This window comes from Rhinolophus hipposideros (assembly GCF_964194185.1).
Source record: "Rhinolophus hipposideros genome assembly, chromosome: 12".
In the NCBI taxonomy this organism is placed as follows: Eukaryota; Metazoa; Chordata; class Mammalia; order Chiroptera; family Rhinolophidae; genus Rhinolophus; species Rhinolophus hipposideros.
The window spans coordinates 36,734,571-36,747,293 of record NC_138058.1 but is presented as its reverse complement, the minus strand read 5'-3'; the positions used below and the strand labels follow the sequence as shown (position 1 = coordinate 36,747,293).

Below are 12,723 nucleotides of genomic sequence, written 5' to 3'. Positions count from 1 at the left end.
TGTTTTTATTTTAATCGGAGAGCCAAGACTTGCATTAGGACATTGTTGAAGCTTATGCAGAAAGTAAATGGTGCCCTTGGGATTGTAGAATTCTGCTAGACTGAGGGCCTGTAATATTCCAATACTCTAATAGCAGTTAAAATAGAATACATGTAAGAGCTAATCTTGTCTTCTGCTTTTATAGTAACTTATATATGGTGACCAAGTATAATTATGACGTGCTAGCAACATTGTTCTTAGCAGATAACTTTTTAAATTAAGGACTAAGTTTACTGAGCGACTTTTCAGAGTTTATTTAATGAAAGATAATAAAATTGGATACCTGTTTATAGCAACTTTAACAGCCACGTGTTACACATAGGAGATTTTATATCCCTACACAGATAAACATTCAGGTGATGGTAGAAATGTAAACACCAGCCTATTGTTTTATAAGTTGGGAATGGTTATAAGAATGGGTTGTTGTGTTTTGTGTTTTTTTAGTGGTATTTTGTCAATGTTTTTATCATTATTTCAGTAATATTTATTATATTTGACATGTTTCTTAGATTTCATTGTCCATCTTTAGAAATAAGGCACTTAAAATGTATATAAAATTATGATGGAATTAGTCTAATAGTTTGATATAAGTGATTTTTGCAATGGCCTAAAAATGGTCTTTTATTGTATTGTATTTGAAAAGCCATCATATAGTAAATTCTGAAAGCCTGTGTTTTGGCTTCAAAATCTACCTCCCACGACTTCTGCCCATACCCTCATGCACACCAGTGCCTCATCATTATACCTCTATTCAGGATATTTGACTAGAATCTTAGTTTAGTGCTGCTTATATCTAAAAATAATACTTGTAAAATTTATAACTGTGTAGCCAAAACAGTAGGTATTATCCTGTACTTTCATTGATTGAAAAATCTTAAGACAGACCTGTTTTTTAATACTGCACACTAGATGGCAGTTTTGTCATATTCTTCCAACTTCAAATGCTGCTAGTGTGAGTGGAACAGAAAAGGCCATCAATGTTTAGTCTGCGCTCAAAGGGTCTCTGCATGACCAATGCAGACCCCATGGACTTCCTGGAACATATGTTAGCAATTTAGCTGCAGACATTTATTTCTTTGTTTTACTGCTTGGCTCTTTGAGAAAGTGTTGGTGCCAGGTTATGGGTTGTCTGGATCATGTCAGAGGCCATGGAGATCAAGTTCATGTGACAGGCCAGACTAAGGAAGGATGAAGTTGGAGGAGGTGAGGAAACTGACCCTTACTTTCAACAGCAACCAGTCACTGCCTGTCTGTGGACTGGGGCCCAGCGCCTAGGCGTTTAAGTTTTACTCCAGCTGAACAAACAAAATATGTTGCCCATTTGGCTTTTTCATATTTCATCAATAGCAAGTAGTTAATTCAGTGATCTCTCTATTTCTCAAAACTTGCTTATCCCTCATCTTTCTCTCTTAATGCTTACTCCTATAGCCTTGTCCAGACGAAGTGACCTTGAAATCCTCGGCTACTGCCTGCTGCGGTGGTTATGTGGGAAACTCCCCTGGGAACGGCACCTGAAGGACCCCGTGGCTGTCCAGACTGCTAAAACAAAGTACAGATTGTAACATATTCCATTACGTACAGCAACAGGTCTGAAGGGTTACATTAAAGGGAGATGGTATCCCAGAGAGACTGCCATTCACCCAACATGATAACCAACGCAAATTTCTTAAATTTGAAAAAAATGTTTCTTTTTTAAAAACGAACAGCCTGCAGACATAAAATCCAGTAAGATAACACCTGTGAAATCACATGTATGTGAGTTGTAATGCAAACCAAAGTGTAATGGTTATTTCTTTACATGGTGTTTTCCAGAGCTTAGGTTCTAGGTGCTGGTATTTTCAAGGAAGACTATTTTCAGATTAGCATTGTACAAGTATATGAGGGGAGTCTGAGCTTTGGTGTGATTGATATTAACCGTGCAAAGCAACAATGTGGAATGGGACAAATACGGCCTATATTTTTCAAGTGAGAGCAACATACCTCTTTCTTAATTCTGTGTCTTAGATTGAGGTATGTTTTGTTTCTAAAAGAAAAAAAAAACAAATTTTTTCTATGAGGTGTTTATTTAAGAAAATCTGGCAGCCATACAAACATTTTTAATATTCTGCATTTGATTTTTATCACCTAGAATCTGTTAGCATGAAAATTAGGTCAGATCGAGAATAGAGTGTGTTACTATTTTACTATTTTCTCACTGATCAAACCTAAGAAAAAGTCAAATTGCACGGAGCACAGAATAGCCAGTTTTTCATTATCTCCCAAGATATGTTCAACAGTAGTTATCCACAGATATAATATCACAACTGGCAAAGGCAGCAATGTTTCAAATAGGGCAAGTTACAACAGAAGTTTTTCAAGAGGGTAGCTGATCCATAGAAATCAGCCTTCAAAATTCAGTGTGATGTTATGGTCCTTAACAGAGAGAAAGGCTAGCCTGCAGGTGCAGAATCATGCAGCTTACGTTTGTAAATACTGACATACTGTATATTATACGTAGGACATATTTCTCCCCTTGGAATCTTGATCATCCTAGTCCCTTACCCAAAACTAACACATTTGGGTAAGTCAGTATTAGAACTAATCAGTTATTTACTGCAGTGACTGATGTGTTCATATGAACCCTCACGTAACTGACATTTTTCAATATATGGGTCAAGCCAAACTACAGTAATGAGCATTTATAAACAGTCTTGGTATCCAATTTTCTACCTCAGTTTACTTAATTTGAATAAAACTTTATTTAAAAGATTAGCATTTTAATTCGAATGGTTATATGTGTGTTTTTCTCTTAAGACTTGCTAATGTGATTTTAGTCTTTTATCTATCTATATATATGCACTCATTGTAGATATCACTAATGAATATGCCTACATATGTATATTCAAATGTAATAAATAATAGGGGATCATGTAAAATGATATGCTAATAAACATAACCATTTATATTTTGGGGACCCTTACGTATGTTGATATCTTCATTTTTATTTATTACTAATATAAGCTTATAGATCAGTAAACTTAATATCATATTATAAAGTTTATAATTAAGGTAAACGGTAGACCTTTTCGAACTTCTTACAGTATTAGCTTGGTGCAAAAGTAATTGTGGCTTAAAAGGTTAAAAATAATTGCAAAAATCGCACTTCCTTTTGCACCAACCTAATATATCAGAATTCATTCAACTTGCTGAGAAGGCATTGTACTGAACTTCCCATAAGGGCATGCTTGCATATTCAACTATGATACCCTATATCTATTATGCCCTTTATTTTCCTGACATAGAGTGACATTAGATCAGTGCATTGATTGTTGGATTTCTGCCTGTGATGAGTTTATGAATCAAACATTCTTATCAGCCATTTTAGTTGAATGATTATATATTTGTGGCTGAAGCAACATAAGAGAATTGTACTTGTTCAGTCTAAACCACTGAAAATTGTTAGAATAATGGTTTGGCTATGGTTTTTGGGTATTTCTTGCTAACCTGTTTAATCATAGGACAGCATAAAACGCTGCCCAGTGGAGAACAGTATACATAAGCAGTGAAATACTGTACCCCTCCCCAGTGGTAAGTGCCTGAGGGAAAATATCCTTAGAGTCCAAATACAATTTTTCTATGTATTTTTTCTCATTTTTAAGAAAAAATGATGACAGATATCACTACTTCTACATTTCTACATGTGCAAATTTTGAATTAAAGCATTTATACTGTAATTCTACATTGTTTAGTTTCTGGGTGATTGATATAAAATTGGTCAATGAGAATTGGAGGATCTTCCCCACCTCTACTTAATCTCTTGCCCATTATAGGTGGGTGAGAAAAAACACGAAAACTCATGAGATTGGTGACTCACCAGCACGGAATTGAGTTTTGTTTTCTAATCAAATTAATAAATCGTAGGACTGCAAACAAATTCATTGTGTATTATTCTATTTTGCTTTAGTCTGTTGGATGAGCTCCCTGTGTCCGTGCTTAAATGGGCTCCTTCCGGAAGCAGTTGCTGTAAGTTAAATGATAACTTCTACCTTCTTCAGTGTGATTTACAGGTCACCACATTTGCCACTCTTGTTTTGTAGCTTTGCTTAATCCACCCACTCCCATTCCACAGGGGTGGGAGGAAACTCTTCAGGGTTACAGACAGGTTGCTAGAGAAGAGACTGTTTGGATCAGTTTTTGACATTAGACCACAAGAATTCTGCAAGAAAATATTTAGGCAGCACTCTCAGCTTTGCCGACTGAATTTTTTTTTTAGATATATATTTTGGGAATCATGCCCAGGTTTAATACTGAACTTTACCTGGTATTTCTAGAGTTGCCTTTTCTGTCTTTGTTCCTCTGTGTAGTGTTGAAAGAAGATAAAGCTGATCTAAGAAAAGACTACTTTTGATCAGTAATAAAAACAACAACAACAACAAAAATCATTAAACACTTGAAAGCTATTTATACTCTTGGTTACAGTCTCACTGAACAGCCAAGAACAAAATTTTGGATTGGCAAAGGCATATGACGTTGAGATTCGGAGGTATATTTCATTAAATCGTTTTCCCGTTCAAGTAAGTATATAGATCATTTTTGGAATTCTTTAGTTGACAGTATTGTCACTAAAAATAGTAAGTTAATTCAGAATTACCCAAGTGCTTGTCATTTGCAAAGGCATGCATGGCACATTTTTCAACACCAATTTAACAACTGGGTTTCATTGTCTTATAGAAAAGAGCCCCCTTTTGCTGTCAGGCTGGCTTTTCCTCAGAGACGGATAAGCAGAGTGAATCTTGTTCTCCCTTTATATGGGACAATCTCAAAGTTAGCTTTTGGCAGACTTATGGAAATGGATATGTTCACTGACCCTCTAGCTAAAGTCAAATAGTGTCAGTAGCCATCTGAGAGTTTAAAACAGTTAAATCCTCTTCAACTTGTATTTATAGCCTTGCTTTGACAAGAAACCAAATTTTTCATTTTCATAGGAAACAAAAGAGGAACATACCAGATCTGCTTCCCACCTCCATTTCCCAAACCCAAAAGTCTGCCCCAGTGTGAATCTTCTGCTTCCCACTTTCTGCAGCCCCTTTTTTTCTGATGAAAGGGGGTGAACAGTAGAGTATTCTCATTTGCAGACATGGGTTGAAAGATAAAAGTTTTTCATTTTTGTAACTGTACTAAGTAATGTGGTCTAAATGCCAATATTCCTTTTTGGCTCATGTTCTTATTGGCATTTTTACCAAGTCATACAGTTTGTGTTTTGCTCAATAGGACAGCAAAAAAGAGAGATGGGGAGATGCGAGATTTTTTTTTAATTGTGTATCTTCTTTATCTTTCTTGTCCCTGCACAAAAGGTAAACTGTTCAGTTTGGGGTCCGAAAAGAAAGCCCACATGCCCTGGGTTATACAAGATAAATGCTTGCAGGCCAGTATATATTCTATGACACTTCTATTGCTAGAGCTAGGTTAAAAGAAGATTATGAAGTTTGAGTGATACAAGAAATCGTGAAAGGAGTGACAGGTTCCTCTTTTTCAGTACAAACCATTTATTCAAGTCTATAGGATTATTTTGTAAAATGCAGATCTCTGTTTCTAAAGCACAAAATGTTGAAACTTTAATATTAACTGAAGGTCTCTTAAGTTAGGTGATTGTGCTTAGGAGAATGGGTAGTGCAAGCATGAAAATTAAACTGATTTACAAAAGGTTTATTACTACAATTTCACGAAATAAAACAGCCAAGAAGTTTGCAGTGTGCATGCCCAACTCAGTGTAGTAATAATAGTTACAAAAATTTCACTCTCTTGAAATGATAGTACGGATACTTAATATTTCACTAGCTTAAAAAGCAGATGATTCAAGAATATCATAATTTCCTCCTACTCAAAGCATTTTGTTTTATAGCTCTGGAAATATGCTAGTAAATTAAAAAGTGTACTTAATATAATAAATCCAGATTTTGAAAGGCTAATGTCTAAAGCAGTACTACATCTCAGTAGTCTAAGCTTCAGATTTATAATAATAAGTTTGCAGTGGAGGTGGCTCTTTTCTTTTTCTCCCTCTCATACTTTACTGATACCTTGTTTTTTTTCAAACCCCAGACCCAGAAGACTTTGCAGCACAGCTGCTGTCAGTTGGTGGAATGCCAGGAGTTTTCCATTGTCTTCTAATAGTGATTCGTAAAAAATATTCCCAACATATTCAGCTTTCTTCACTATTTGGAATATTGTGGTTAATAGAAGTGTAATATATACCAAACTTAGCTTACCAATCTTGAAAGGCCCAAACAACAGAATATTTATATTAAAATGGCAGTGAATATAATTTAATCTTTTTTCTCTCTGATCATCCCTTCAGGAATTGGATGCCCCCAAAGGGCTCCTGGAAACATGAGTTACAAATGTGATGAAACCTCAGCACTTGCTAGTTAACAGAAATCTCTTTGATTGAATAGCTAGATAACAGACTTTGTATATCTTATACATTAGAGAGGGAAAAAGTAGGTTGCATAAGTGCCACGGTACCCAAAATAAAACAAAACAAAGCAAAACACACAGACACACAAAAGCACTAGAGCCAAGAGTTTTCATTTTAGCCTAATTAGCCTTCTTTTCCTAGAAAATTACTGTGGACAATATGGTGTAAAATGGTCACTCTCTGACTTTCATAGAGGAGAAAGAGATAATGACTACTCCTTTCGGAATTTTTTCCCTGAGGGCATTGAAACCCTGTGTCTGCGATTCCCCACTTGAATGAAGGCCTGGAGGGGAACTGAAGGATTAAAAACTTCACTCCTGCCAACCCACCAAACTTCCCAGATTTTCTTACCAAGAGAGATAAACAATTTAGTGAGAAAGTAAGAAGTATTTGTGGCTGGGTCAGTAATAAGTTTTTGAAAGGGAAAGGCTTTTGAAAACTAGTTTGTGGAGTATCTAAACATCACCATGCACCAATGAAAACATGCCAGTTTTTAAATGGTATATGTATGGTATTATCACTTACTTGTATCTGGATTTTAGATTGAACCTTCATGGAATACCAAAATGCAAGCTGCATTTATTTTAAGGCAGCTATGTTTGTAACTTTTGGTTACTAATTCTACTTGTATTTAAAAGTTTATACTTCATAAGTGTTTGGGGAGAAAGGGAGTTACTTTATAGTTCTAGGCAAGAGATTACATTAGAGAAAAAAATAAAAGGTGGCTACTTCTCATCCTTCTGCACTAAATCAGGAAGATTTTGCCATGAATGCACTTGGCTAGCTAGGTATGGAGGACTTGAGGGGGATTTGGCGAGTTCTAAAATCATTGTGGCTAAAAATGTAGAATTCAAGGTCATTTCTAAATGCACAGTTATAATCTCAAATTCAAAGCCTTGGTTAAAAATTGCAATGATTTTTTTTTTCTTTAATGTAAGGAGATTTGTAACAAGTAACAATTGTTTTTAACCGAATTTTTTAAAACTTCAGCATTAAAAAAAAGTGTGAAGCGTTGTTCTTAGTAGTTGTACCCCATATCAAAATCACTAACTACCGTGTGATTTTTAAAATTTGCTTCCTTTGATAAGATTAGTGAATTGTAAATATATCTACAAAGATGTGTAAAAAAAATTACGAGTTTCTCTCATCTTGTCAAATCTGTAAGTCACTGTATTTAAGTCATTTTTGGATATCATTTAAACAGTGCTTTTCATTGAAGTGTTTTAGTTTCTTCTGTCTGTGTGGGTATGTGTATGTGTGTGTGAGACAGTGATTTTGAGGCTGTTGGGGTCTTGACAATCCTTGACAATTATGAATGACATGTAAAAATTTTAATACTTCACAGGTGAAATAGCCCAATATTTGGCATGTGCTCATAATTTAGCATATAATGAAAAGCCAAATTATCAGATGCTCAAGAAAATTCTGAACCCAAGTGGAATGCCTTTAGGACCATTGGAATTTTCCACTAAAGGAAAGAGTGTAAATGTACATACTCCAAACAATCAAAAAGTGAGTAACACAGATTTTAGAATTACCTTCTGTGAAGCTTTGTACCAAATGAAGTTGTTTCAGGTTTCAAATGAGTCTGACAACCTAGTTTCTTGCTTATTATATTTTATTCCTATTTCCCATAACTCAGCTCCCAGAAATTTTGTTGAAAGTTCTTTTGACACATTGTCTTAGGATCTGTGGTCTATTGTGTCCTATTAAAGGAATAAAGCAGTCATTGATGTCATAGAGATATGAAGAGGTAAGGCTAATCTGTCTTTATTCATGAGAAACTTTATTTGCTGCTTTTCTTCAGATTTTCTTCAGTTATTGCCCTCTGTTTTTGCTTACCAGTTTGGCCATACTTTATTGGTGATAATAATAGTCTTAGATTTAATCAGATTATTTGTATGTGCTGATATTTCAATTTATAGAAATAATTCTTATTTAAAAAAAGTTATTTTTAAAATGGTCAACCTCCCCCTTTACTCTGCCAACTGAGTGCCTCACACTAACTTTAAAAGATAAAATGAATTAGAACTTGAGAAAAAGAATGAGAACTTGAAACAATGCAAAAGAATTAGGACTGAAAACATTTTTTAAGAGGGAGGGGAAACCTGAGACTGATGTCAGCACCATTACTAGACAGGCACCTAAATGTCCGTTTCTTCCTTGACACTATCCACATGCAGAAAACCAAGTGGGGATGGCTTTTCTTCCTTCATGCGTGTACAATAAGGTAGGGTCAGGATGCCATTCATTTTTAATATATCTTATGAACTTTGGATCATCACAAGTGTTCGTGAGCCAAGAATGCAGGATGCAAGCTAATGTGACTGATAGGCTGCTAGATGAATGGTGAGTCAAGTATCAGTGCACAGATGGTTCTGATTTGCTGAATTTTGTAGCTGCTGCAACTGAAGACATAAAATATCCTTCTCGTCATAAATTAGCTCTTTGGAAGCAAAACCTTGGCACCAGAGCTTTACAACCTTCAATTAGTAGGGAAAGAAGTATTTGAATGACTGTGATATTGACATCTGTAGGCCTGCATAGTAATCATTCCTAATAGAAGAGAATATCTGTTTGAGGAGGTTTTGCATGGCTAATTAACTACCAGTGAGAATATGTAATTTTTTCATGATCTCCTGATTGTCACCTTTCTCTCATGATACAATTACATTTTATTGTAGCAAATGTCTCACAAACCAATTGTCAACACTATTTACGTATTGCAGAAGGCAGAACAAAAGTTCATGTTTAATAAAAAGCCACTGGATTTTGATCTTGGTAATTACTGAGACTTATTTTAAGTTTTATTGACTTTTGTGTTTTTATTACTTTTGCAACAAAACAAAGAGCCATTTAATTGACATAGTATTTCCCTTGCAATAATGGTCACCACTTAATCTACACTAATTTAAGGAGTTCTTTTTTTCCTTTTTTTTGTAGTTTCTCAGTTTCATAAATTTAAATGAAATATAAAAGAAGACGTTTTAAAAACCGATAACTGTATCCTCTGATATAAAATTCTAATTATTATCCACCAGAATTTTCAGTTTCAGCAAATTCAAGGGATGTTTATTGGGAAACCATTTTTATGTGCAGAGAATAGAACATAAAACATTTTTTGAATGAGCTTCAATCAAAAATATTTTATTCTTTTTTGATTAGAGCACTTTGATTATGAATAGAAAGAAAACATTAAGAATAATGTACATTCTTAAGACCTTAGTTAATTTCTATTAATAGTATGATCAGCCTCAGTCTATACTATAGAAAGTATGATGATGATTTGGGATATATTTCACAGCATATCAATATTCACTGGATAACAACTTTATTTCTGTAATACTTTAAGTACACAAATATATCTAATAATCATAGTATAAAATATAGGTTTACTATATCTGGCTAAACCTTAGTGGTTTTTTTTTCACTATTTTTAAAGTTTACAGATTTTGTGTTGTTAAAAAAACCAAACTTGAAAATGTTCAAAAGCAAAGTATGGCAATATAAACTGTCCTATACTCGGTTCCCTTGCATGATACAAGTATAAGATAGTTCCTACAATTAATTGCTTCCATAATTTTAAGTCCAGAATGAATATTAATCACATAGCCCCAAATTTCTCTTTTTTTAGTAACAGAATCCCCTTAAAGTCCCCCTAAAAACATTTCTTGTTGCTCTATACATGGATCACTCTAGTTATTTAACAGACTAGTGAATGAATTCTGGACTTACACTTTTTGGACAAAAATACTTAAAAAGAAGCCAGTGGACCAAAAATGTGTACAGTTAGATAAATAAAATGTTTCTATGATTCAGTATTCAAAGGAAAGTTATGAATGTTTAATTTTTTTAAATGTTATTTCCCGCAGTATAAGTGGTCGTGACTTTTAAATTTCATGTTCTGAAACATATGTTTTGGTTAGGTATTAGGAAATTGCACACCACCATAAGGATCTCAGCAAACTTAGGTCATCTTTTTGTAAAAGATAAACGAGGTCAATACTAGGTTTTACTAGGTATCATAAACTGTTCCCTGCAAACTGAACCTTCTTTCTGAAGTCCTCAAATACTATTACTGGAGTTAAACTGGAAATGAATTTTTGTCCAGATAGTAGAAACATTGGTACTTTTTTCCCTGGGGTCTTTGCCTCCATCAAAATGACAGTATGTATAGCTGAAATCAGTCTCTAGTAGTTCTGACGGCTCCTGAGGTAGTAGTACTGTCAAATTAGAGGAATCTATAATCAGGGCTACCATCATTTATTTATGCCATTCACTCGGCTTTAATGTCCAAAATTCACTGAAGGAAGCCATTTTTCAGTAAGAATGCTTACTAAGGTGAGCTAAAGCTCTAGAATCCCCATACGAGAATGCTAAAGCCAAAGTGAAAAACAAGTGTTAATGCAGTCCCCAATTCAAGTTTTGAATAAGCTATTTCTTCGTGAGTCAGTAGTGGCTCCTTTTATCAGTTTATTAGTGTCTCCCTCCTTATTATGATACCTGAATCCAGGTTTTAATAGTATAGACACCTGGGCATAATGAACCACCCATCCTTCCTAAATGCCTACCTAGGCAGAGGAGTAGCTGTATGTCAGAGTTAAAATGTCAAGCTAGCCCACATTTCAGACAGTAAAACTTTGTTCATCAACCCTAAATTGGAGGTTCGCACAGCAAATCTAGGGGTGAATATATGATTGGTAGTCATATCTTTACACTGAACTTAAGTTTACAAAATTCTTCCTTGAGCTTTAATTCTCATAATAGTTCCATTAAACTTTCTTCATGTTTATTTTCTATACGTGAGAAAAGTAGAATATAAATTCTCAATTATCAGTATATTTATGGCTTATTAAATTTTAAGGATCCAAAGGTGTTCCTGATTTTATAGAACAGTGTGAAGTACCAGTAGATTTATTAAATAAAAAGCACCTTGTTTGAATAGCCACTTTCTTGAAAATGACACACATTTGGATAGTATCCTTTTATTTGATTATGTGGGATGTCCAGAGTGTTTTTTTATATTTATTTTTATATCTTTGAGAAAAAATTTCGTTGTGTTTATAATTATGAGGTAAACTAAATATCCCACCTCTCTTACCATTTTAAAAGTTTCCTTAGAAATATAACTTTTCCATAAATTGGATATCATTTTATTGGTTAGCTAGAAGTGTCCATGGCAACACAACATAACCTAACCATCCAGCCAACTGACAGCAGATCCGGGAGGCACCATCCCTTCCAGGAAGTCTCACAGCGAACTGAATGTATTAGACCAAATCCATGTTTGTACATGAGAGCCTCCTAGGACACAAACTGTTACACCTTAAGTGCCTAGCATATAGAAGGCACTAAAAAACTCAGCATCTCAACTAATCCTTTATATCACAGAACACCTTTTCACAATGATTGGCAAGCCAGTGTTGTATCAGGATGAAACAGTGTACTATAGCCTTGGGAAACCCTTTGTTTCACACTAGTAGTATGATAAGCATTTATTACCAAGATGACTTCAGTGGAAAAGTGGCTCAGGAGGTGGTTACACATGAATTTTGCCAGTAGTTTGGGAAGAGTTGAGTGGTGGAAATAAAGAACCCCTGAGTTGTTAGGAAACAATTCCAATATTCAGGTTACTGAAAGTCGGTAGCTTTGCTATCCTTTGAGAAGCTGGGCTCTGGAAAGAAGGATGAGTCAGGAATGATGTTGTGACAACTTGGACCTAGCCACAAAACACCAGCATGTTTTAAAAGGAGCGAACACACTTGTCAATAGAAGCTAAACATTGAGAGACTGCAAATTAAGGCTCTGCTTGCCCAGCCAAATATAATTCATTCTCTGTTTTGGCACTGGCTACTCCATTATTTCCCCTTGTGCTGTCCTATCTTCTGCCCCGTATTTAACCCATGAAACAAAGGTTATGGCACTTTCAGCTGCTGTAAACATGAAGTTTCTGAACAAATACTTCACATAAGGATCTTCACTGTGGCTTTCGATCTTCCAACTATATTGAGGGATTTGCCCTTCTGTTTCTCTCTCTACTTCAAGGTTATTAAGAGTCACTCATCCCCCAGATAACTCCATGGTGTGAAAAAAGAAACCTTGGAGACAGCAAGCTTGTTGTAGAACTTAACCTCTGATACTGGTACACAGCATTAGATAACATGAACTGTTACTCATCTCCTCCAAGGTTAAATTACCTGTATAAAAAAGTAAGCAACATCATAAGCTCC

The 12,723-nt window shown here is 34.9% G+C and overlaps 1 protein-coding gene across 3 annotated transcripts in view; it reads left to right on the top strand.

The window, feature by feature from the left end:
* VRK2 (VRK serine/threonine kinase 2) overlaps positions 1-12,723 on the top strand; it is a 202,089-nt gene that overhangs the window by 60,748 nt on the left and 128,618 nt on the right. For all 3 annotated transcript variants that reach the window (XM_081068806.1, XM_081068804.1, XM_081068805.1), the window contains exons 9-11: positions 1,468-1,588; positions 3,983-4,041; positions 7,839-8,005. In XM_081068806.1, coding sequence (XP_080924932.1) covers positions 1,468-1,588; positions 3,983-4,041; positions 7,839-8,005 — 347 coding nt within the window. The remainder of the gene's footprint in view (positions 1-1,467; positions 1,589-3,982; positions 4,042-7,838; positions 8,006-12,723) is intronic.